Source organism: Coregonus clupeaformis, chromosome 30 (genome assembly GCF_020615455.1).
Source record: "Coregonus clupeaformis isolate EN_2021a chromosome 30, ASM2061545v1, whole genome shotgun sequence".
In the NCBI taxonomy this organism is placed as follows: Eukaryota; Metazoa; Chordata; class Actinopteri; order Salmoniformes; family Salmonidae; genus Coregonus; species Coregonus clupeaformis.
In genome coordinates this window covers 35277186-35304910 of record NC_059221.1, presented here as the reverse complement: position 1 = coordinate 35304910, position 27725 = coordinate 35277186, and the positions used below count along the sequence as shown (strand labels likewise).

Below are 27725 nucleotides of genomic sequence, written 5' to 3'. Positions count from 1 at the left end.
GGTCCACGTGGCACCTACTACCATACCCTGTTCAAAGGCACATAACTCCTTCATCTACACTGATTGAAGTGGATTTAACAAGTGACATCAATAAGGGATCATAGCTTTCACCTGGATTCACCTGGTCAGTCTATGTCATGTAAAGAGCATGTTTTGTACAGTCAGTGTACAGGAATATGGAAACATTTCAAAAACGTGCAGCCTGGAACCAATTTAATTTCTCAGTGGTCTGTCGAAAGTTGAACAAGAAGTAATGTCTGCCTCTCTATTTTTTTCTCCTCAAATCACTGATTAGACTAGACTAGAGAATGACTGCTGTCTTTGTTGTGCAGAAATGAGACATTTTAAACAAGGCTTCTCTTGGGAAGGCCTCCTATTGTTTAGTTCATGCAAAACAACACTGACTGTCTCCACCTCACTCCTTCTCTTTCTCCAGTCTATTCTTCATGGAAACCCTCTCCACTTCAAGCTACTCCAGTTGTCATGTCATGGGCTGAATTATTTAATAGCAGTGCTGTTGCAGTCACACTACTCTGATTTAGTGAAATATACTTTTTTACAACAAGGCCTCTCCTCATAACTATGGCATAAGAGCCATGAAACAATACTGTATTCAGCACCTATAATCTGCATAAAATGTATGGTCAAGAATGACGGCCACTCTCCTACTGCTCAGCTTGCCTATGGAAATAGTAGTGCTAGAAGCACAAGTATTTATTTCAAGTTTGGACCATCATCCTGATCTCCTGTTTGGCTGAGATGTGTCATTGGGCATGAGGAGGGCTGAGTTAGCACGGAGTAAAATTACACTTGGAAGCTGGAAATGTGATAGTGAGAGAACCCCACTGATCCCACCCCTGTGTTGTCTCCCTGGCCTTGCCTCCGTTCGGCTTAATCAACACCTCGTGAGTCTGGGCTGCAGGGACACCTCAGGGGAACGCTATAGGACTAGACTGTTTGGTTCTACCTACTAAATTACTATGCGTTCAGAGATTTATTACAGGTTCACACACTTTTACAAAAACGATTTACTATTTACGTTCAAGCCTTCAAGATGTAACAGCTGTTTTGACATAGTAGTAGAGTCCACTCTGGGAAAACAATGGTTAAAAATACTGCCTGGTGTGAAACGTGTTGTCTCGCCTTTCTTGTCTGGAAGTGATTTGAAACCGGGGGTTGTTGATGTTGATCAGACACACAATCTCTTTTATACCCCTGACTGACCTGACTGCAGCCCTGTGCTCCATATGGAGCACAGCTAACTACTGTACTGAGGTCCTCAAAGGAACTATACAAATCAAAAAGGTACAACTTAACAGGGGCGGTGTGTTCAATAGGGCGATATGGGCGACGCACTGCCAAACGGGAAAAGGAAGGGATTTTTTTTCTAATCAATTATATCACGGCAACAGTAGTTATCAGTGTTGTAATCTAGACGTCTGATCTGCCACAGTGCCACTAAATGTCCAATCAGGCTAAAGTCGTGCTTCAAATGCCCCCCCTTTTGGGGCGATTTCAGTCAGGTTGAAAATCGCCCAGAAGTCTGTCATAGACTCCCATGTAAAATCTATTTTTTTCAAATATCAGAGCTTTCAATACAATCTCTATGGGTTTCTGAGGGCTTGCACTTACGCGCTTTCGTCATACGTAACATATAACCATGAACGTAACTAAGAAAAGAGCGGGTAGCAGCGTCAATCAATTCACTACTTCTATCAAAATGGCTAGGCTTCAGTGCAACTCGATTGTGTCTTTGAAAGAAGTTCCTTTTTGTCGGCGAACAAATGAAGATAAATTGGCAACGAAACAATTAGGACCTCCCAGACCAAATTTAATAATTCAACAGGTTTCTACTAAAGGGGGGAAGTCCTACACCCGAGGATTTTCCAAAAATTGGTACGAACGAAAAACCTGGCTAGCAGGCTGCGATGTAGCTAATGCAGTCTTCTGTTACCCCCTGCTTACTCTTTCACCCTGAAGGCGGCACGGCAGACAGCACCGCTTGGACAGCGACTGGTGTGTAACGGACATGCACCATCTTTCAGGAAAGATTAAGAAACATGAGCTGTCAAAGACCCACATGGATAGCTGTTTGAGATTGTCTGCTTTGGGGAGAGTGAACATTCCCACTCAACTGGATGAGGGATACAGGCTAGCTGTCCGCCGCCACAACGATGAGGTTAGTGTTGATAATCACAAGTTTACTGGAGAACTGAAACTGACAAGGCTGACAAGATAGGACCCTTTTGTCCATTGTTATTGGATAGGAACAGAACTTATAACCAGCTCCTGACCTAAATAGATCTTAGCACAACATTTTACTCAACATATCATATTCCATATTCACTATAACAAATATATTTACTACGACATTAGCAAGAACCGCCACATCCTCAGCCGGCTAATCCAGTGTGTGAAGTTTTGCGGAGTGTTTGAGTTAGCTTTGCGAGGCAAAGATGAAACTGAGGGCTCCACCAACCCTGGTAAGCCAACACTTTTGAGATCAGTCAATAAATGCTTCTGGTATTGACTTATATGCTGCCCCTGTCTTCATGTTGTTGCTGGACATATCTTTTTTAAAATGTGTGTAGGTCACCTAAATCATCAGAAGAATTGCCCCCCCTGAGAATTTTTTCAGGAGCCGCCACTGCAACTTAACACTTCTGTACGTGTCCCTGCTACCTATATATTTACATGGTACTGTAAATACATAGGCATATTATAATTAGAGTTTAGATACACTAACAACATATTGTAATTACAGTGTAGATATACTAACAATATATTGTAATTACAGTGTAGATACACATTGTTACAAGGTCCTTATAACTAGGGACATGTACTGTCACTTACTGTGGTACATACCACTACCAATAGTAATGTATGCTAGCTATTGGTTTAGTACTGACCTGACTGTCGAGGCCCAGTAGCAGAAGCATGATAAAGAATAGGATGGCCCAGAACGTGGGATAGGGCATCATGGACACAGCCTTAGGGTAGGCAATGAAGGCCAGGCCAGGACCTAGAAGGGGGAAAGAGAGGGGAAGGGGGGAGAAAGGGGAGAAGGAGGAAAGAGAGGGGAAGGGGGGAGAAGGGGGAGAAGGAGGAAAGAGAGGGGAAGGGGGGAGAAGAGAATTAACCAACCCGTCTAATTTGAGCTTGGACGGTATGAGGGGGGATAAAAACATTAAACTAAAGACATCCAAAGTATCTGAAATGCTAATGTTACAGTTCCAGTACTAGAAGTGATCAACCTTTGGTATATGCTATGTGTTTGTCTTCTGTAAGGACTGGATAGGTGGAGGAACTATCCACTAAGTATCTGCTACCGGTCATATGCTGTGTGTGACTCTAGCATCCTGCATTAGGTTACTTGTTAAACAAATACTGACAAAGCAGATAGTGATTTGCTCAAAAGCATAAGCTAATTCAACAGGATTTTGAAAGGCACTTGAACATATGCAAACAGACAGCAAACTGCACTCAACAAACTATCTATCATTAACTCTTGCAAGTTCATCCAGGCAGAATAACACAATGACCTATTGTACAGATTTAGTTAGACATATTTGTCATTATTTACTGTTATCCACAACAATTTACATTTACTGTAACCTTTTCGCAAATATGACCTATTTTTCAAGTTCTTCTTTTTCCATTAAATATGCATGAATTATAGCAATTTAAAAAATTATCAAACATTGATTTTCAATCATTCCAATTGACATAAACACAGCATACACAGCTATAACAGTCACAGTACAATATAATTCTCTCTTCGTAATAATTCAAGTTAAAGTACATGGAAACAGTTTCTCTCTGAACCAGGTTGTTGTTTAGAGGAACAATAGCAACACTGAACTGGACAGAGCGAGCATGCTGAAAGAAGATGCATCTCCTTCGGAATCCACATAGAATACAATATCAAGGTGGGCAGAAACAGAACCGCTTAGCTAAAGCCACCTCAGGGATCCACAGCTCAATGCAGTACAGTACTTAACATTACAGTTACATTGCAATACTTAGCACTGTCGTTTTCCACAACTATTTCACTGGTCGTGAGCACAGTCTACTGTATTACCCAACACAAATGATAACAATTAACAATTTAATTGGAACAGAATGCCCAATAATTTCTTATTTTGGCTTACTGCATATTACAGTGACTGTAAACAATTCCTTAATTAAATAAATTAAATCCACACTTATGGATGACCCCTCATCATAAGATGTAATGACATGATTTTTCAAATAAACATAAATATTCTAAATAGATTATAAACCCTAGAGTGGAACATCGGTGCACCTGGTGCCTTTGAGCTCAGGTGACTGTGGATGGTAGAGTACAGCTGTGATTATGAGTGGCTCTTTATTTAACCCATCTTTACATGGTAGCTCAGACACACGTCACAGCACTCAACCACAGCCAAATTCGCTGTGGAAAACACATCATAGAAAAAGCAACAATTCTGTTTCTTTTAGGCCTTTATTCAAGGAGTGTGCAATTGCCGATACCTCTACATTTCAGCATTGTCGTTTCCAAAACCTCTCTTTTCAAATGACGCTTTTTAGTTTTTTCCCTCTTTCAAATCTGGGTGTCTTTTTGACTAAATCGTTTTTTCTAACTTTCCAATCATCTGTTTTGTTCGGTAGCAGTGCCCACCATCACTGCTATGTTCACCGTTGACCTTTGACCCTCGTACCTGACTCTGCCACATCGGCAATGTCCACCCCTTGCTCTTGTGCCATGAAGCCCAGGACGGAAAATATTGCGAAGCCAGACACAAAACTGGTACCGCTGTTCAGGCCTCCCAGCAGCAAACAGTCCCTATGTCACACATATGTCATGGAGGATGTTAATTTACACAGACGGAACCGAAGTTCCCATTTTTTTCTTACGCAACCACCTTTGACACGAGTTGCTCTCTCTACTACTACAGCAGTCCCCTGTCCGCATGACAACGAAGCTCACCTGTAGCAGTTGTATTTGTACTTGTTGTAGCTCCCCAGTGACGTCATAGCCCCCAGACAGATGGCGTAGGAGAAGAATATCTGGGTTCCTGCGTCGATCCATACCTGAGACGACAACAGCAACAACATGATACCAGGCGGCTCAGTTCGCCATTCATCATGCGCTTCTGGTCACATGGCCGGCAACCTTTTTCATATTTGTTGGGACAAATTGGGTTTGATTAACCTAATAAGCAATGAGATTTGACATTAAATTTGATTAACACACTTAAGGCATTTTACTATGACCTTTCCTTCTGCGTCTGATCAAACGTACAAGTAACTAAGCTACTGAGGCTAAGACGCAATACTACTTGATTAAACATGTTGTGAGCTCAAATCAAATTGAGGGCACTGAATTGCACTTCTGTCGGGGATAAAAAGGAACATTTCCATCAAAACTGAACATCTTGATCAAAGCGAGGCTTTTGTTGTAACATTGGAACTCAAAAAGACCACATGGGATACCATGTTGCAAATCTAATTTATAAAACAAAAGTACCTTTTAGCTTTCCAGCTCAAAGCATGTAATAAAAAAGCAGCTCTAATCTCATTGCAAAACCACATGATGTTGCAGAATGATTGTCATGGAACTTTCCAGGTCCATCCGGCATAGTTAAATCTCATCTGCTGTCATGCCTTCAGTTTGTCCATAGATTGCACTGGGACCAACAGAGAAACATATCTTATCTCTTTCCTAAGCTTCCAGCCTATTTTCGCTCAACTCATTTAACTCCTGAGCAGTGAGCTAATTGAATTACACTATATATACAAAAGTATGTGGACACCCCTTCAAATTAGTGGATTCAGCTATTTCAGCCACAACCGTTGCTGACAGGTATATAAAAAAATCGAGCACAAAGCCATGCACTCTCCATAGACAAACATTGGCAGTAGAATGGCCTTACTGAAGAGCTCAGTGACTTTCAACATGGCACAGTCATAGGATGTCACCTTTCCAACAAGTCAGTTCGTCAAATTTCTGCCCTACTAGAGCTGCCTTGGTCAACTGTAAGTGCTGTTATTGTGAAGTGGAAACGTCTAGGAAACGCCGCGAAGTGGTAGGCCACACAAGCTCACAGAACGGAACCACGGAGTGCCGAAGCACGTAGCGCGTAAATATTGTCTGTCCTCGGTTGCAACACTCACTACCGAAGCAACGTCAGCACAATAACTGTTAGTAGGGAGCTTCATTAAATGGTTTTCCATGGCCGAGCAGCGGCACACAAGCCTAAGATCACCATGCGCAATGCCAAGTGTCGGCTAGAGCGGTGTAAAGCTCGCCGCCATTGGACTCTGGAGTGATGAATCACGCTTCACCATCTGGCAGTTCGACTGACAAATCTGGGTTTGGCGGATGCCAGGAGAACGCTACCTGCCCGAATGCATAATGCCTACTGTAAAGTTTGGTGGAGGAGGAATAATGGTCTGAGGCTGTTTTTCATGGTTCGGGCTAGGCCCCTTAGTTCCAGTGAAGGGAAATCTTAACGCTACAGCATTTAATTACATTCTAGACGATGCTGTGGCAACAGTTTGGAGAAGGCCCTTTCCTGTTTCAGCATGACAATGCCCCTGTGCACAAAGCGAGGTCCATACAGAAATGGTTTGTCGAGATCGGTGTGGAAGAACTTGATTGGCCTGCACAGAGCCCTGACCTCAACCCCATCTAACACCTTTGGGATGAATTGGAACGCCGACTGCGAGCCAGGCCTAATCGCCCAACATCAGTGCCCGACCTCACTAATGCTCTTGTGGCTGAATGGAAGCAAGTCCCCGCAGCAATGCTCCAACATCTAGTGGAAAGCCTTCCCAGAAGAGTGGAGGCTGTTATAGCAGCAAAGAGGGGACCAACTCCATATTAATGCCCATGATTTTGGAATGAGATGTTCGACGAGTCATGTAATGTATGTCACAAACCTGGATGATTGGAGAGTTCTAGCGAGTCTTGCACATGTTCTCTCAAAGATTACAGTGCCACTAATAATTCAACCAGCCCTAACCAAGGCTGTGTACCGGTTCCTTTTCCGCAGTCCAGATGACTTTATGATGTAGAGATGTCAGTGAGAGGCCCTGATAGACGTGTAAGTAAACAGATATGCATTGATGCTGAAAGGGGATATGTGTGGTTATGTCATTGGGGGTGGGGGGAGGGGATTGCACAGAGACAGGGAAGATGGGTAGAAGGGTGGGGATGAGGGTTTGGGTAAGGGTTATGGCTCCTACCTCTGGATCCTGTAGGCGGGTCAGGTTGGGGTAGAGATAGAATTTGATTCCTTCGGACGCCCCTGGCAGAGTCACTCCACGCACCAGCAGCACAATAAGCATGACGAAAGGGAAAGTTGCTGTGATATACACCACCTAGAGAAAACAGATAGTGACAAATATAGATTTATTAGCTGATGTAAAGGTTTCATAACGGAATGGAACTTGGAGCGGATGCTTGAGGTAGAAGTTGCCCCAAACTACAGATCTAGGATCAGTTTACCTGGGCGGCAGGTAGCTTAGTGGTTAAGAGCGTTGTGCCAGTACCCGAAAAGTCGCTGGTTCTAATCCCCGAGCCGACTAGGTGAAAAATCTGTTGATGTGCCCTTGAGCAAGGCACTTAACCCTAATTGCTCCTGTAAGTCACTCTGGATAAGAGTGTCTGCTAAATGACAAAAAAAGAAGAAAAAAAAACAATCCCCAATCATTAAGGGGATTAAGAAATATCTGATTCTGTGTCAGTGGTTAGATTGAGGGTAACGTCTACCCACTCCTTAGAGGCTCCAGAGACAGCCCATCAACTGAAGTCAAGGTTTCATAATATAATTTTTAAAAGTGGCGTAGTCGGCCATTTTACAGAATTGAATGTTTATTTCTTGGGAAAAAAAATGGGTTTAACCAAATAGGAAAGGGAGCATGGATTATACAGTACGACACAACTGCACAAAGATAGTTGACTGTTGTGGATTGCATTGTGTGAGGTGTTTTCAGTTGGGGTGGGCAGCTGGAGTGAATGCATGGAAATATATTTTACAATAGCTTTTAACTGAAATAACAGCTGCTGTCATGTAAGGAGAGGCCTCCATAACATAACCAGGTGACCTGTAGAGCTCTGTGTTTGCTCTAGGTGCGTTGGGATAAGAAAATGTACTACATGGTAATAATGGCAGCCTTTTACAGTGTGGATTTAAGCCACTACCTTGTTAAGATATGGTAATGCTGGATATGCAACGGTTTACCATAATGGAAGGGGCTAATTCTGTGTTTTGTTTAAGTAGGGAGCTGAAACCACGAATGGGGTATTTCCGTAACAGTTTGCCAAATAGACAGTTGATCGGTCTCCCAACAAGCCACAGTGGTCCTTTAAGTGGTTTAGTGATCAGTGTTGGACACATCTGCTGTACTGTAATGCACACTAACACACTGTCAGCATTGAGTCTGGCCAAAACCTAATGTACAGTCCAGTAACTCACGGTCCTTAATCAAACAGACTAACCTGCCTGTTTCTGCAATCATCAACACACCATTACTGCTTTGTCAGTGACAAAGACAAGTTGGCTACAGCAGAAAACAGCTAGCACTCAGGTTACTGCCCTTATGGAGCAGACATTACATATTAAGTCATTCCCCTTTTTGGGTGTGTACATACAGATGTAGGATCTTCACTTGAGCCAGTTTGCTACAGCAGGAAAATAATCCTGCAGCAACAGGAAATGTGAATTATTATGTGGATTATAATTAATGGACATTTTTGTAGGGGTTGATACATTTTTCATAGTAAAGTTATTCTGCAACTGGGTGATCAAATTAAGATCCTACATCTGTAAACACTATTTTTAAGAGACTACAAACAAGCCTGATAACAACCACATCATGCTTCTACACACCTTCCCAGTGGACTTGACTCCCTTCCAGATGCAGAAGAAGCAGACGATCCATACTGCCAGGAGACACAGGGCTAAGTCCCACTTCAGTGGCCCGATGTCATCAATTCCAGAGGAGATGCTCAGCACGTTGCGTCTTAGCAGAGAGGGGGCAGACAGCATCCAGGTTAATGACTGTTCTGACGGGACAGAACTGTAGGCTTATGTAGACCCCTGAAGGATACAGTACAGTACGTTTCCTGCTCTACAAAAACATTTTAAAAAGTAGGGCAAGTGTGACATGTCATAATTCCTGTGGGTCCTGACCAAGGTTTCATGCCAACAGAGGTTACATCACAGCAGTGAAAAGCAAACATCCACATGATGTGACGGTGGGGTAATAGTGTGTCTGTGAGGTCTAGTTTTCACCAACCGTCCTCTGCTCTAGCTCACCCTGGGCCTGAATGAACTGTGCCCTTAGAGAATTTTGAGAGAATATGACAGAATGTTCTTTTCATTCTATGTGTTCTATTTCTGTGGAACAGCCTCAATTCGTCGGGGCATGGACTCTACAAGGTGTCAAAAGCGTTCCACATGGATGCTGGCCCATGTTGACGCCAACGCTTCCCACAGTTGTGTCAAGTTGGCTGGATGTCCTCTGGGTGGTGGACCATTATTGATACACATGGAAAACTGTTGAGCATGAAAAACCCAGCAATGTTGCAGTTCTTGACACAAACCGGTGAGACTGGCATCTACTACCATGCCCCGTTCAAAGGCACTTAAATCTTTTGTCTTTCCCGTTCACCCTCTGAATGGCACACATACACAATCCATGTCTCAATTGTCTCAAGGCTTAACCTGTAATCCTCCCCTTCATCTACACTGATTGAAGTCGATAAAAATAATGACATCACTAAGGGATCATAGCTTTCACCTGGATTCACCTGGTCAGTCTATGTCATGGAAAGAGCAGGTGTTCTTAATGTTTTGTACACTCAGTATATACAGTTGAAGTCAGAAGTTTACATACACCTTAGCCAAATACATTTAAACTCAGTTTTTCACAATTCCTGACATTTAATCCTAGTAGAGATTCCCTGTCTTAGGTCAGTTAGGATCACCACTTTATTTTAAGAATGTGAAATGTCAGAATAATTGTAGAGAGAATTATTAATTTCAGCTTTTATTTCTTTCATCACATTCCCAGTGGGTCAGAAGTTTACATACACTCAATTAGTATTTGGTAACATTGCTTTTAAACTGTTTAACTTGGGTCAAACATTTCGGGTAGCCTTCCACAAGCTTCCCACGATAAGTTGGGTGAATTTTGGCCCATTCCTCCTGACAAAGCTGGTGTAACTGAGTCAGGTTTGTAGGCCTCTTTGCTCACACACGCTTTTTCAGTTCTGCCCACGCATTTTCTATAGGCTTGAGGTCAGGGCTTTGTGATGGCCACTCCAATACCTTGACTTTGTTGTCCTTAAGGCATTTTGCCACAACTTTTGAAGTATGCTTGGGGTCATTGTCCATTTGGAAGACCCATTTGCGACTAAGCTTTAACTTCCTGACTGATGTCTTGAGATTGCTTCAATATATCCACATAATCTTTCTTCCTCATGATGCCATCTATTTTGTGAAGTGCACCAGTCCCTCCTGCAGCAAAGCACCCCCACAGCATGATGCTGCCACCCCTGTGCTTCACGGTTGGGATGGTGTTCTTCGGCTTGCAAGCGTTCTCCCTTTTTCCTCCAAACATAACGATAGTCATTATGGCCAAACGGTTCTATTTCTGTTTCATCAGACCAGAGGACATTTCTCCAAAAAGTACGATCTTTGTCCCCATGTGCAGTTGCAAACTGTAGTCTGGCTTTTTTATAGCGGTTTTGGAGCAGTGGCTTCTTCCTTACTGAGCCTTTCAGGTTATGTCGATATAGGACTCGTTTTACTGTGGATATAGATACTTTTGTACCCGTTTCCTCCAGCATCTTCACAAGGTCCTTTGCTGTTGTTCTGGGATTGATTTGCACTTTCGCACCAAAGTACGTTCACCTCAGGAGATAGAACGCGTCTCCTTCCTGAGCGGTATGAAGGCTGCGTGGTCCCATGGTGTTTATACTTGCGTACTATTGTTTGTACAGATGAACGTGGTACCTTCAGGCGTTTGGAAATTGCTCCCAAGGATGAACCAGACTTGTGGAGGTCTACACATTTTTTTCTGAATTCTTGGCTGATTTATTTTGATTTTCCCATGATGTCAAGCAAAGAGACACTGAGTTTGAAGGTAGGCCTTGAAATACATCCACAGGTACACCTCCAATTGACTCAAATGATGTCAATTAGCCTATCATAAGCTTCTAAAGCCATGACATCATTTTCTGGAATTTTCTAAGCTGTTTAAAGGCACAGTCAATGTAGTGTATGTAAACTTCTGACCCACTGAAATTGTGATACAGTGAATTATAAGTGAAATAATCTGTCCGCAAACAATTGTTGGAAAAATTACTTGTGTCATGCACAAAGTAGATGTCCTAACTGACTTGCCAAAACTATAGTTTGTTAACAAGAAATTAGTGGAGTGGTTGAAAAACAAGTTTTAATGACTCCAACCTAAGTGTATGTAAACTTCGGACTTCAACTGTATGACTAGTAGTAGATATCATCTATGCTGTTGGATTTTGTGTTGGCCAAATGTAAATAAGCATAATCTTAACGTAAATTGTGATTTGAAGTTAAGTGATTGTGGCTTCCCAAGAGGATACAACTTTGGCAGGACTTTTAAGAGGAAAAGAAAAGGATAATACCCCTTGATCCAAATATAGTACAGTGAAATGATCCAATTTAAAGATAGAATGAACCTCATGACCGAGGGGGAGTTTATTAAAGTTCAGTGTGATTTCTGTTTCTTGAAATGTTGCCCATCCAAACATAAGTTTACAGCAAACAAGGAAGAGGCACAGTATCTGTACTGTTTATATTTGAGTTTGTATTTGACCTTGTAAATGTGGACAGAATGTGACTGTGTTCACGTACGTGTGTATGCATGAAAGGTGTGTGTGTGTGTGTGCGTGCGTGTGCGTGTGTGTATCCATTTGTGTTTGTCTGTGTGTGTCAGAACAGAGTTAACCCAGCTGTCGGACAGTGACTACTCACTCCCAGAACTCAGTGACGGGCGAGGTGAAGTTGGTGATGTTGGCAGCCAGCATCAGGGTCTTGTTCTTGCGGACTGTGTCCTCCACACACCGGTCTGTGTTCCACGGCTGATTGCATTTGGCCCAGGGCAGCTCCGGCTGAAAGCACTGGAATAGGTAGTAGAGTCCCCAGGCTAGAATCACTATGTAGTAGATGTTCAGGAGAGAGACGATCACAATAGAGGCATAGCCAATACCTACAGAGAAGAGAAATAATTATTTAAAACCATTACAGGATTGATTCTTTATTATATCAGTAAACCAGTGCAGAAGCATGGGAGTAAACAGAGAACTAGTGTTCCTGGAATAAGTTACAGCCATGATGAAATCACCATGAAAAATCGATGTCCTACAACTAAATAGTGAAACCACAAGAGTTTCATTCCAAAACGCGATATATCAATTGTTTTGAAATGTTGGTAAATTGATATGAATTAAAAACACATCTTGTGAAAGAGATAGAGCTATTCTGTTTTCATCTTACCGATTCAAAAACAGATATGATTTTGTTAGAAATATATTGCAAGGTCATTTTATTTTAGGGAGACAAATAATCATGTTTTGTGGCTAAATGCCATATAACCACCCCAAACAACAGAACTCCAATAGAACAAGTATCTTGATTGGGTTTTAAACTATTAGGGAAAAGGGAGACACCTAGTCAGTTGTACAACTGAATGCATTCAACTAAAATGGGTTAACTGCCTTGCTCAAGGGCAGAACGATAGATTTTTACCTTGTCAGCTCGGGGAATCGATCAGCAACCTTTCGGTTACTGGCCCAATGCTCCTACCCGCCAGGCTACCTGCCACCCTCTACATGTAATAAAGTATCGATACATAAATAAATACATATTAAAATAATCAACTATATTAGTCTATCACATATCCAATTTATCAATTTACTGTTTTAGAACAGTGCCATATGGGCTACAGTATGTGTCACTTAATCCCCTTGTAAACTAAACTAAGTAAAGCCAACATTGGAGCTGAAGCACTTCAGTGAACAGCACTGACCTAGTGCCTTTTGAGTAGATTTATGGCCATAAAACCAATGGAAATCAATCCACTGACTCAAATGTTCACAACTCAACACTCCTATTTCAGAGAGAGGATGTTTCCCTGGCTTGAGTGTACTAACTCCGGTAATAATGACTTTGGTCCCAGAAATCCCCTGTAGTCTTCCACTCCTCTGAACTATTTGTAAAGTGGCGTCACCTCTGCCAGCCAGGGTTGTGTGTGTGGTGGGTGAGGCAAGGCAGGCCTTCTGAAGGTGTGATAAAACACTAAGAGGGACAATGGCAGCCGGCCTATAGGCCACCTGTGGGCGTCTGTCACTCTCTAGTCTGTATGTGGGTGTGCGCACATGTGTGTGTGCTCACGTGTGTGTGCGTGCGCACGTGCGTGTGTGCGCGCAAGTGAGTGTGTGCGTACGCAAGTGAGTGTGTGTGCGTGCGTGCGTGCGCATGTGTGTGTGTGCCAGTTCACACAACCCGCCAGTCAATTAGGCAGCTGCCTCAGCACTCCTTGATTATTCAAGCTCATCAACAGCTGCTGAAGATTGGTTGCACCCCCAGTCTTCAGCTGTCTCTTTCTACCTGCCGTTCAGGGCTTCATGGAATAGCAGCTTATGGCTGGGAGCTGTCTCTCTACCTACTGGTCTACATGTTTTAACTGGTCTGCCTGTAGTATATCACAGTGTAAACTTATGGCAGGACCCTGACTGATAAGGAGATACGTTACAGTGCCAAACCCTGACGCCAGGACTGGAATAACGACATCTTGCTATTATCCGATAACATATCCGTGGTGCTGACAAACAAAACAGGTGGCCTCTGTTGCCAAGACCTACACCGTCCATCATTTCATGAAAAATGCTGAGTGTTTTCATTGCTGATCCACTGCATGAGATATGTATTATTTTGGGGCAGATCCCATCGCTAGGCAACTCGCGCTACCCTTCTCTGTTGCCATGGTAACACAGAACTCAGCACTACTTTACACAACCAAGGCTGAAAATACATGTGCGTGTATATGTTTGTATTTAGCTGCCACAAGACAAAAAAATAGGCCAGTCTAAATGGCAATTTATGCTTGATACGGTGTGGTCGAAGGCTCCGTACGTATGGTGGGTGTGACGCAATTGCAGAGCCTTCAGAGGCATGCAGAGGCCAAAATTGAGCTCCGTACTGCATCGCCGTGTGCCTCCCAAATTTTTTAACAATGCGGAGGGCTCCGTATAGCTCCGTATACCTCCGCATTGACATGATTGGTTGACGGTAGGTGGGGGCAGGCGGTCCTGTAAAAACACAAACTCACTTCCTTGACTACTTCCTTCACAACAGCTCTGCTCAACAGCTCTGCGCTTCTCCGTGAAGCACAAGAAGTATGAATGCCCTGACTTCTGCAGAGGCAGTATCACCGTAAATGCTGCACAGCCAATGCAGACGTCTGATTGACCATGCAGCGCCTTTTAGAGTGTTCAATGTTTGGTGTTTGATGACGTCCACTCCAGGCTCCAATGCAAATGAGGCAATCCTCAACTAACCTGGTCCCAGATCACCAGCACTGTGTGCTTTAGCTAAATCCTTATGCATGTCAAAAGCATAGTCAGAGACAGTTGGCTGAAGCACATCCATATCTGGGACCAGTCTGCTCCACAGCTATGCTGAATAATGTATTTTACACATCACAGAGCATGCTAATGAATGAAGTAACTGTTGTCCAATTACCCATTGGAACACAGGGAGGGACACCTCAGCAGAACTCAATGTCTGTGCACTGAGTCTAGCAACCCACAGACCAACAGCACAATCAGCGCTGCTGGACGCTGTTGGGGAGTTTCACAAGAGCAGTCAGAAAAACAGGACAACTGCAGTTTGGGTATTGTCACTGGATTTTGATTTTTTTAGCAGGACATGAAGAACATTGAGGCTAGATCAAAGGCTGGTAACATCATTATTTTTAGTAGCGATTTTTTTTGCAATGGGACAAGGCACTAAGAAGGCACCAAGCAGGTTTGGCACCCCGCCTGAGCTTTCACTAATGGAAACTCTGCTGTGTTTAGGCTCTTCACTAATCCCTCTGTCAGTCTCTGACGTTACCACCTACAGTACATGTCCAAGAAGGCTTACACAACCTCCTTTCCCTGCCTACTTTCCCTGATGATGACTGGTCTAAGGGCAATAGGGGGGAATGGTATTAGGACAATGGGAAGCAGTGTGGTGACTCACCGGTGAAGATGGGGCAGAGTTTTTCCCAGCAGGTGATGCCTCCCTCAGAGGTATACTGTCCCAGAGCCACCTCCAGGAAGAACACCGGCAGGCCTCCACCAAACAGGAAGATGGTGTATGGGATGAGAAATGCACCTGGGTGGAGGAGAGGAAGCGAGAGAGAGGGAAAGGGAACAGACAGTTAGCCTACAAATGTCAGGGTCTACAGTATGTGCCCACCCACAGCCATTTCACAAATCAAAAGCCTGTAATTGCAGTCCCCAACGACTTTTTTGAAGGTTCCTGAAAACTATTATCAAACTTGAGTGACCCCCCATTTTAAGAGCTGTCTGTATGGAGAAAGGGCCAATGTTCATTTGAATGCATACCTCCACCATTCTTATAGCAGAGGTACGGGAAGCGCCACACGTTCCCTAAACCGACAAAGCCTCCGGCCACAGACAAGATAAAGTCTAGCTTGCTGGCCCACTTCTCCCTCTGGATGGGCTTGCCCTCTGCCTCGTCCTCCGGCCGCGTGCCCGGGCTCTTCCCTGGCGAAGGCTTCAGCGTGTCCTTGTGGAAATCCTTCAGACATTGGAGTTTCTCTTTCTGTGCCATGCTATAGAGGGAAAGAGAGAGAGAGAGTTAGAGAAAGCGCGAGAGAGAGAGAGATGAACAGGAAGAGAGAGAGACGTGAGCCGGATAAGGCAGAGATAGGATGGCGCATTAGCAAGATGAGGGTATCTCACGTGCTGTATAGTCAGCCATGGCGTGATACAGTGATACAGCTAGCTATGTGTCAGTATAGAGCCTGCAATGAGAACTGCTACAGGAGTCACTGTATGGCTTCCTCCTCGCCACAGTTCTCTTTTATTTACTTCACATTGGATATACATTCCATCTTGCATTGCAAATCTCTCTGGGTTGAACAATCTTCACTTGTGCACAGTTACACTGTACACATATAATTTGCATAATATAGACAATCTTGATTATGTATAATTTTGTATCCATTAATTAACCAGGGATATCATATTGAGACATGTCCTGGTAATCAGACCTGAGTTCAAATACTATGTCAAATAGCTCAATTACTTTCACATGCATTCGAAGTAAGTATTCAGATACAGTGGGGAAACAAGTATTTGATACACTGCTGCATTTGCAGGTTTTCCTACTTACAAAGCATGTAGAGGTAATTTTTATCATAGGTACACTTCAACTGTTAGAGACGGAATCTAAAACAAAAATCCAGAAAACCACATTGTATGATTTTTAAGTAATTAATTTGCATTTTATTGCATGACATAAGTATTTGATCACCTACCAACCAGTAAGAATTCCGGCTCTCACAGACCTGTTAGTTTTTCTTTAAGAAGCCCTCCTGTTCTCCACTCATTACCTGTATTAACTGCACCTGTTTGAACTCGTTACCTGTATAAAATACACCTGTCCACACACTCAAACAGACTATACTCTCCACAATGGCCAAGACCAGAGAGATGTGTAAGGACATCAGGGATAAAATTGTAGACCTGCACAAGGCTGGGATGGGCTACAGGACAATAGGCAAGCAGCTTGGTGAGAAGGCAACAACTGTTGGCGCAATTATTAGAAAATGGAAGAAGTTCAAGATGACGGTCAATCACCCTCGGTCTGGGGCTCCATGCAAGATCTCACCTCGTGTGGCATCAATGATCATGAGGAAAGTGAGGGATCAGCCCAGAACTACACGGCAGGACCTGGTCAATGACCTGAAGAGAGCTGGGACCACAGTCTCAAAGAAAACCATTAGTAACACACTACGCCGTCATGGATTAAAATCCTGCAGCGCACTCAAGGTCCCCCTGCTCAAGCCAGCGCATGTCCAGGCCCGTCTGAAGTTTGCCAATGACCATCTGGATGATCCAGAGGAGGAATGGGAGAAGGTCATGTGGTCTGATGAGACAAAAATATAGCTTTTTGGTCTAAACTCCACCTGCCGTGTTTGGATGAAGAAGAAGGATGAGTACAACCCCAAGAACACCATCCCAACCGTGAAGCATGGAGGTGTAAACATCATTCTTTAGGGATGCTTTTCTGCAAAGGGGACAGGACAACTGCACCGTATTGAGGGGAGGATGGATGGGGCCATGTATTGCAAGATCTTGGCCAACAACCTCCTTCCCTCAGTAAGAGCATTGAAGATGGGTCGTGGCTGGGTCTTCCAGCATGACAACGACCTGAAACACACAGCCAGGGCAACTAAGGAGTGGCTCCGTAAGAAGCATCTCAAGGTCCTGGAGTGGCCTAGCCAGTCTCCAACCCTGAACCCAATAGAAAATCTTTGGAGGGAGCTGAAATTCTGTATTGCCCAGCGACAGCCACGAAACCTGAAGGATCTGGAGAAGGTCTGTATGGAGGAGTGGGCCAAAATCCATGCTGCAGTGTGTGCAAACCTGGTCAAGACCTACAGGAAACGTATGATCTCTGTAATTGCAAACAAAGATTTCTGTACCAAATATTAAGTTCTGCTTTTCTGATGAATCAAATACTTATGTCATGCAATAAAATGCAAATTAATTACTTAAAAATCATACAATGTGATTTTCTGGATTGTTGTTTTAGATTCCGTCTCTCACAGTTGAAGTGTACCTATGATAAAAATTACAGACCTCTACATGCTTTGTAAGTAGGAAAATCGGCAGTGTATCAAATACTTGTTCTCCCCACTGTATATTTTATTTGAAAAGTAGTTTCATATTTTAATGTATTTGGAAATACACTTGGAAAGTATATGAAAAACTCAAATACACTGACTCAAATAAACTCCCATGCATTTAACCCGGGTATTTGAAAATAGTATTTTAAATAAGTATTGAACATACAGTCAAATATATTTTGGCAGACTATTTGGTTTTTACAAATAATCATTCAAATACTCAAATAAAAGTACTTATTTTGGGCTGTGTATTTTATCTCCCAGTGTCTGGTGGAAAGCAGACTGAATCAGGATTTTGCCTGTGCTTAGCTCCATTCTGTTTATTTTTTATCCAGAAAAACTCCCCAGTCCTTAACAATTACAAGCATACCCATTATATGATGCAGCCACCACTATGCTTGAAAATATGGATAGTGGTACTCAGTAATGTGTTGTATTGTACTTGCCCCAAACTTAACACTTTGTATTCAGGGAAAAGTTAATTGATTTGCCAAATTTTTTGCAATATTACTTTAGTGCCTTGTTGCAAACAGGATACATGTTTTGGAATATTCTGTACAGGCTTCCTTCTTTTCACTCTGTCAATTGGAGTCCATCCTCACTTTTCTCCTATCACAGCCATTAAACTCTGTAACTGTTTTCAAGTCACCATTTACCTCAAGGTGAAATCCCTGAGCGGTTTCCTTCCTCTCCAGCAACTGAGTTAGGAAGGACGCCTGTATCTTTGTAGTAACTGGGTGTATTGATACACCATACACAGTGTAATTAATAACTGCACCATGCTCAAAGGGATATTCAATGTCTGCTTTTTTTTTTTTACCTACCTACAGTGGGGGAAAAAAGTATTTAGTCAGCCACCAATTGTGCAAGTTCTCCCACTTAAAAAGATGAGAGAGGCCTGTAATTTTCATCATAGGTACACGTCAACTATGACAGACAAAATGAGAAAAGAAAATCCAGAAAATCACATTGTAGGATTTTTTATGAATTTATTTGCAAATTATGGTGGAAAATAAGTATTTGGTCAATAACAAAAGTTTCTCAATACTTTGTTATATACCCTTTGTTGGCAATGACACAGGTCAAACGTTTTCTGTAAGTCTTCACAAGGTTTTCACACACTGTTGCTCCTCTAGAGCAGTGATGTTTTGGGGCTGTCGCTGGGCAACACGGACTTTCAACTCCCTCCAAAGATTTTCTATGGGGTTGAGATCTGGAGACTGGCTAGCCCACTCCAGGACCTTGAAATGCTTCTTACGAAGCCACTCCTTCGTTGCCCGGGCGGTGTGTTTGGGATCATTGTCATGCTGAAAGACCCAGCTACGTTTCATCTTCAATGCCCTTGCTGATGGAAGGAGGTTTTCACTCAAAATCTCACGATACATGGCCCCATTCATTCTTTCCTTTACACGGATCAGTCGTCCTGGTCCCTTTGCAGAAAAACAGCCCCAAAGCATGATGTTTCCACCCCCATGCTTCACAGTAGGTATGGTGTTCTTTGGATGCAACTCAGCATTCTTTGTCCTCCAAACACGACGAGTTGAGTTTTTACCAAAAAGTTATATTTTGGTTTCATCTGACATTCTCCCAATCCTCTTCTGGATCATCCAAATGCACTCTAGCAAACTTCAGACGGGCCTGGACATGTACTGGCTTAAGCAGGGGGACACGTCTGGCACTGCAGGATTGGAGTCCCTGGCGGCGTAGTGTGTTACTGATGGTAGGCTTTGTTACTTTGGTCCCAGCTCTCTGCAGGTCATTCACTAGGTCCCCCCGTGTGGTTATGGGATTTTTGCTCACCGTTCTTGTGATCATTTTGACCCCACGGGGTGAGATCTTGCGTGGAGCCCCAGATCGAGGGAGATTATCAGTGGTCTTATATGTCTTCCATTTCCTAATAATTGCTCCCACAGTTGATTTCTTCAAACCAAGCTGCTTACCTATTGCAGATTCAGTCTTCCCAGCCTGATGCAGGTCTACAATTTTGTTTCTGGTGTCCTTTGACAGCTCTTTGGTCTTGGCCATAGTGGAGTTTGGAGTGTGACTGTTTGAGGTTGTGGACAGGTGTCTTTTATACTGATAACAAGTTCAAACAGGTGCCATTAATACAGGTAACGAGTGGAGGACAGAGGAGCCTCTTAAAGAAGAAGTTACAGGTCTGTGAGAGCCAGAAATCTTGCTTGTTTGTAGGTGACCAAATACTTATTTTCCACCATAATTTGCAAATAAATTCATTAAAAATCCTACAAATGTGACTTTCTGGGAAAAAAATTCTCAATTTGTCTGTCATAGTTGACGTGTAACTATGATGAAAATTACAGGCCTCTCTCATCTTTTTAAGTGGGAGAACTTGCACAATTGGTGGCTGACTAAATACTTTTTTCCCCCACTGTACCAATAGGTGCCCTTCTTTGCGAGGCATTGGAAAACCTCCTTGGTCTTTGTGGTTGAATCTGTGTTTGAAATTCTTTGCTCGACTGAGGGACCTTACAGATAATTGTATGTGTGGGGTACAGAGATGAGGTAGTCATTAACAAATAATGTTAAACACTATTATTGCACACAGAGTGAGTCCATGCAACTTATTATGCGACTTATTAAGCACATTTTAACTCCTGAACTTATTTAGGCTTGCCATAACAAAGGGGTTCAATACTTATTGACTTCATTTTTTATTCATTTGTAAACATTTCTAAAAACATAATTCTACTTTGAAAATAATTGGGGATTGTGTCTGACAAAAAATATCAGTTTCATACATTTTAAATTCAGGCTGTAACACAACAAAATGTGGAAAAAGTCAAGGGGTGTGAATATTTTCTGAAGGCACTGTATCCGTGTCCATGCCGAAGGCTTGGATGGGTTCCGGAAGATCCCACAGCTTAAGTTCACTGAATGTTTATACTGTAAACAGCCTTTCCAAGAAAGACAGGATTTGTAATTACTGTCTCAGGTATCCCGTTTCCCTGCCTGTGCCAAAGGGCTGTAAAACAACCAAAGCATGGCAGGGCAGGAGGTATTGCTGGACAAGAAATTCTTTGGACATGTTAAGACACAAATTGATTCAAGCTTACTACTGGAATATAATGAATGGCGCCTTATAAACAGGAAGAATTAAAAAAGCAGCTATGATTAATTGTAAGTCTGCTAATACCAGTGTAACAGGGTAAGGTTTCCTGTCCTTTTGAGGCAGACTCAGACAAATGCAGTTGGCAGAAACTGAGAACATCAAAGGCTTCCCCTCTACTCTCACTGGCTCCAAAATAAATCTGTCATTGAGGATTGGTTTCCTCACAAAAGCTTACGAGTCAGTCGACTAGGTGCTTGGTTTCCAAAAGATTCACAGAACAGTAGCTAGAGAACAAATCTTTCTCCAAAAAGTAAATGTTTCTCTTTTAGCCTCTGAAAGTGACAGTATAATTCAAAGTTGATTTATAGTTGGATCTCTCAACAATACATATTATTGTCAGATACCCTGATGAAGGTGTAAGCCTATAGGCGTTGGTGTATTTTAATCATGTCAGCCCATACATTAAAGGCTTTTTAACTTTCAAACCCACAGGAGTGCCTGGACTTACCACTTAACACTTAGCACCATTTGTGGTTATAATTTTTTCTTTTTCTTTTCAAATACATACATGTATTGCCAGTTTACAGAACAATCTATCCAAACTACTCTCAGTTGAAAGTCAGCCAACTACTCTCAGTTAAAACATACGGTATCTTCATTCACCTTGTCGTATGACTAACACTCCACACAGTTACCTCATGTAGCCACTGTACAGGCAGACTAAGAAATAGAACAGAGCTGCTTTTAAGCAGCTCCACACACATTGTAGCTATTCACAGACAAATACCACATTGTGAAAATCTAATGCAAAGCTGCACACATTGACCAGTGACTTCTCTGTGCTTCTGTTTTTCAGAGTCTGATAAAAAAGTGAACTTGTCTTGCAGTCTCAAATAACTACTCATTCTTTCATTAAATGATTAAAGGGAAATTTCACTTCAACTTCATATGCATCATCTCCAGCACCACCCCAACATCAACATGTGTGAAAGTGGAGTATTTCTATGTTTTGCCTACTCATAATTGGTTCAAATCACACAATGCACACTGATGATGTCACTGGAAACACTTATCTTCCTCTATCTTTTTCACTACAAAACATAGAAACGCGCAATTTTCACATATGTTGATGTTGGGGTGGTGCTGGAGATTATGAATATGAAGTTTTAAAAAATTGAAATTGCCCTTTAAATGGCTGCTTGAGCTACAACCACACAACCCCTCATTACTCAATCCAGCTCATATTATGTTCCTCTCCATTGCTCTGCTCATTCTGCTCTGTCATTTTCTAGGTTCTCTCTGTCTCTATTATGCATGACAAGTCAACTTGAATCGCTTTCCACTCTCAAACCTCATTACATAACTGGATCAGCTCTCGCCCACTATTTCTCTTCCACTCTCTATCCCTCTATCTCTCTCTCTCTCTCTCTTGCTTTATGTGCTTTCACCTGCTGGGTGCTGGGAGGCTGTCTGCCGTCAGATAGACTTAAGGCAAACAGTCCATGGGATCGACTACGTGACCCACCCAGACACTCTTGACCAGACATTCTCAAACCCTTCTAAAACATCACACTGTCATTATCTGAAAACACTGCATTTATTTTTTACTTTAATTTATTTAGTAAATATTTTCTTAACTCTATTTCTTGAACTGCATTGTTGGTTAAGGGCTCGTAAGTAAGCATTTCACGGTAAGGTCTACACATAAAATTAGATTTGATTTGATTTTATTAGACACATCTCCAACTTAGCATCTGATAGTCAGTCAAACAAAGAAACATTCTGTACAAACATGCATCGCAAAAGATAAAAGGTAAACGGACATAAAGGACTGAATGCAATCCTTAGTCTTGGTGAAGTAGTTCCCCCTTTTCACACTTAAAGCATTAACGAAGACATTTAAAATATGCTAATTCAAGGGTTTCTAAGTACTTACATGAAATTGCTTATTCAGTTTAAACAAAAAGCATCCCAAAACAGACCTTAATAATCACTTGACAAAAATATTTAGATAAGGCTATTTTATCATTCCAGTTGAGTAATTCCAAGGACTTACATTTCCTTCATGGCTGTGGCTATATGTAGTGTGCTTCTCTCTCAGCTGTCACCATTCCTCTGTACTGAATGTCTTTATGCCAACACTGCTCACAAGAAGTGGAGCTGACAGCGAGGGCCGCCCTCAGCTAAAGACAATTAAATCCTATGTGGAGATTGGGCACAGTCGTGAACCAACTCTCCAGATACTGATTCGGGACTGTAAATTTCCACTTCCAACTTACATCCCCCCACACCCACACCCACACACACACACACACAACACAGTGAGGGACTGGGGCTGAACGCTTTGCCCTGCATGTGTCACAGGCACTCCTTATTCACGTAACTGAAACAGATGACAGGATAGGGTGGCGAGGGAGGGAGGGAGGGAGGGAGGGAGGGAGGGAGGGAGGGAGGGAGGGAGGGAGGGAGGGAGGGAGGGAGGGAGGGAGGGAGGGAGGGTGTGAACAGAGTAGTAGGCCATGAGCAGCAGCATGCAGGGGAAATCAAGCCTCAAGGGACAGCTTCTGGGCAGGAGAAAGGAGCCCTCTTAAAACATTATGTGGGTAAGGGCTGGTGGGTGGACAGGGACTGAAGGAAGGGACTGATGACTGGCTTGGCTGACCATGCTAAGTTTTCATTTATTTCTGTCTTAATGTCCCACTTCCACATAGCATTGGAAATGTGGGACATTTCCTATTATAACTGCGTATGACTGTGTCATTTCACATCACAGCAAAGACTTTCAAATATCTCTATGGGAACTATTTGTGAATATAAATATAGTGTTGATAATCGGTGGCAGGATATAATCAGGGAAGTGTCTCTGTGGTGTATTTGGGAGCCTTCTGCTCCATTCAGAAATGGCGTGTGCCGGGTTATCTCTTAAACGTAAACCAGGTACAGCGCACTCTATAACAATGCCTAATAAGGTGATGGGTCCTGTATTCTTCCCTGTTCTGTTTAGACACCATAATATACTCATAAAGGATCTCACGTGTACAATAGCTGGCACTGTAATTAAAAAACTGTGTTAAACTTGACTCCAGGATTTGCGCAATCCTTTTGACAGAGGACAGGGCTTGGCTTTCGGCAGGCTTTTACACACACAGAAGTAGTCACTTTACATGATATTTGCAGACTGCGAATATCCTTGCCACTTCTGGAAAAATATAACAACTCACATTGTTTTGCATAGTGCAAAGAAACGTTCTGTTACGTCATGTTAAAGAAACCAAAGTTATACTGTGAATGAGTTTCCTTGAGATTGGTCTTGTGTTCTGTTACAAATTGGCAGACAACAGAGGAGTAGGAAAGGAGTGTGACAGAGCTCCTATTTCATACAGTTGCTTTAATTGTCATCGCAAATCTGAGAATAGATTTCGTTTTTTTCACTTTATTCCACTGCATTGTGGTCTCAGACTGTTGACACTATCTTCTGAGACTGAAGCATTAAAGACAGAATCAAAGACTGTTAAATATCAAACTATTTGATAAGACCTTTAGTCAAAGGTACATTTTCTGTTTATGACAAATCATGCGCCCCTCTTTTAGGTGGCTGGGCATGGTTTTAAAACAAAAAGCCTTGTCTGCATGTTTTATAACAGCCAAACCATTCCTCAATTACTTCATTCAGTGGAGTATTAAACTTTGTCCAAACCAATTAATATGTTGGCTCACTTGTAGCTTTGTTTCTACAATTTCTCCTCACCAAACCCATACCACCCTTATTTGGGTATACAGCGGACGGCACACAATCGCTATTATATAATATAACAGATTTATGGAATTGGAATGCTTGTCTTGGCTCCGAATTCTGAGATGTCTCTAAGATCTAATTTAACTGATGCAGCTTGCCTGGAGACAACAGTCTAGGGGGAGGTTGTTTTTTTACTCTTTACATTCAGCAGTTAAAGTTGAAATCAAGTTAATCTTTGAGGGCAGACCCTCTATTTCAACATGACAGGATGTTACTGTGTAGCATGATGTTATAGAAAAGAGAAACATTCATCAAATAACAGCCAAGCATCCCAAACCAGCTCTCTGGACCCCATTGGAAACAACTGGATCCACCTCAAGGGGTTTTGTCTTGCACAACATTTGTGTTTAAGCAAGTGAAATACATTAAAGGGGTAATCCAATAACAAATGTAAATGTGACATGTCAGGAGGGAGAGCTATGTCAACAGCACAGCATTGTGTCAATGACCAACAATTACTCAGATAACAGCGATGTGGGATAATGTAGCATGATGCTTGACCCCACGGCACTGTTATTTTGATAGGCATGGAATATTGCATACTGGCTCAGTAATAAGGTGCACACATCAGTATAGCTGCAGTGTATTACATATTCATATGACAGAAAACTCAATACTGTTACTCCTTTTGATTTCCTATTCAAAAAGGGCCCATTTGAGTTAAAAAATAAAAAGGGTAGAGATAATGATTGATCATACACAGATATGAGATGAAGCATCAAAATGGTAATAGACCGTAGACTTTGCCTATGCAGTTATGTGCATTTTATTTTCATTGTATATCTATTGTTTTCACGTTATCCTTTGTAAACAGGCTTCTGTGAGAAAGCATCATCTTTGCAGCAATACTGCAAGTGTATGTTTGGCTACTATCAACAACTCATTCATGGTTGGTTAGGAAAGACCCAAGACAATGGTTAAGAAATAGATCAATGTTTCATAAATCCACTCTTGACATACAAAACAAAAACACAAGCCATCTTCATCTTTATGACACATTTGTTTGTAGACTAGCCTACTACAGCCTATAGTGTCAGTGTCTAAAAGACTCAAACCACACATCAATAATTATTTATCCCAAAGGAACAGCAAATTATAAATGTCATTATCTGATTTATAAAACGTCACCTCTTCAAAGTCATACAAAAGCCAATGGAGGGCGAGAGTCGATCCATTCTCATCAGCAGATGACAAACTACAACATTGTTGTTCCTAAAAAATATGGTACGAAAAAGGACACGCCTCAATCTCAATCAATGCCTGTTTCTCTGTCGGGAGTTGGGACTCTGTCGGGCAGAGTGAAGACAAAATAAGTGGGTTAAGATGTACAACCTGTTATTTGGTATTAAACCCGTCTTAAACCGTCACACCTAGCTCACGAACACCATCGTCTTTCAAATAACAGTCCTCATCATTATTGCACGTTGACAAAACCAATCCATCCAATATAGGCTAGGTTTGATTAAGAAGGCACACGTGGGAGAGAGACAGTAACATCATAAAGGAGAGCGAAGTCTTAAAGGCAATACATCCACCCCAAACCACAAAAGTTGGCCTCTTAGAATGCATTGCATTGTTTAAAAAAAACAATGATATAGCGTAGGAAATATAGCCTATTCATTTATAGAATTTCAAACGCGGAAGCGCACTCACAGACAATGGCAACCAAAATATACCTATACTTTAATGTTGCATTTTGTCATAATTTTATGACAAATAAAATATACCCAAAAACATTGGCTTTAATTAAATTGTTTGACGTCCAAAGGCAATATAAGACGTCACAGGGTTGATGTCCAGGCTACGGTGTTTTTAGCCTACACATCATGTGCGCTCACAGACACACGCACTGCATAATTAGGTTTTATACACACAGCAATTATTAACATCACTTCAAATAAAACATTATCAAGCAGGGAGAGAGATTCCCAAGAGGACACTTACTTTTATATCTGAAAACATCAAAGAACAAAATGTATATTTCAGCCCAAAACCTTGAGAAATTGTTACAGAACATACATTGGCTGCTCTATTCAGAAAATATCAATCACAATATGGCTTATATCATGAAAAGAATGTGAATATTAGCCTATACATTAAGAACATACAAACAATAATCTAATTTTCTATTACTTATCTCTCTGATGGATAAAGATGATGCTTAATTACCTGCCAGGTAATTGTATAGCTTGAGCTGTCCCTTAAACTTGTGTTGTGCTGTGAGTGCTCAATAAAACAATTGCATCGGAAATTAATTGCACGAACTCTCCCTCCCTCTCTCTCTGACCTTTGTTTCTGAGAGCGGGTGCGCGTTTAATATGAGTTTGAGTGGAAAATCACCAGCTTCCCCATGCAACAGGAGAGTTTATTCTTAAAGTGACAGGTTCCCGCTAATTTGAGTCGCTCGGCGCTCTCAACTCATCTGGCTCGATCAAAACTCAAAGCATATCGCGCATGCGCATGCGGACTCACAAACTCAGCCAAGAAAGGGATGGAAAGGGCAAAGGACATGAAGGACTGCTGTGGCGTTTTCATCACAGGCTTGGTAACAGGTGAAACATTATATTAACTATAACCAACATAGCCATGAACAATAATACCTAAAACATAAGCAAGGACCTGGTTGATGATTGGAAAACAATTCTAAATTTAAGTTCCATCACATTTGTCTTCAGTATTGCACAACCTAAGAACATTAGGCCTAGCCCATTTTTCAAAGTAGCCTAATATGAAAACACAACTTTGTACGTTTGTTCAGCTCAGTACATATTAGTTAATTGCACTTTAGTAGCCTAATCTGGTGCCGACAGACAACCAACCTTACCCAAACAGATGGCAAGGTCACGTGTTGGCATGGCGGAGCTTTGTGGGACACACTAGTCAGGGGGTAGGGGGAACAGT

The 27725-nt window shown here is 42.1% G+C and overlaps 1 protein-coding gene across 2 annotated transcripts in view; it reads right to left on the bottom strand.

Annotated features, from left to right (window-relative positions):
* slc6a6a (solute carrier family 6 member 6a) overlaps positions 1 to 27177 on the bottom strand; it is a 39259-nt gene extending 12082 nt beyond the window's left edge. The window contains exons 1-9 of one of the 2 annotated variants that reach the window (XM_041855783.2): positions 26994 to 27177; positions 15647 to 15876; positions 15279 to 15413; positions 12009 to 12243; positions 8880 to 9012; positions 7234 to 7368; positions 4973 to 5076; positions 4704 to 4828; positions 2910 to 3022 (exon numbers count right to left, since the gene is read on the bottom strand). In XM_041855783.2, the coding sequence (XP_041711717.1) occupies positions 2910 to 3022; positions 4704 to 4828; positions 4973 to 5076; positions 7234 to 7368; positions 8880 to 9012; positions 12009 to 12243; positions 15279 to 15413; positions 15647 to 15875 (1209 nt within the window). In that variant the 5' untranslated portion in view covers position 15876; positions 26994 to 27177. Of the gene's footprint in view, positions 1 to 2909; positions 3023 to 4703; positions 4829 to 4972; positions 5077 to 7233; positions 7369 to 8879; positions 9013 to 12008; positions 12244 to 15278; positions 15414 to 15646; positions 15877 to 23084; positions 23309 to 26993 lie in introns of those variants that run through there. The other variant, XM_041855782.2, reaches the window with a different exon arrangement.
* Positions 27178 to 27725: the final 548 nt, after the last annotated feature.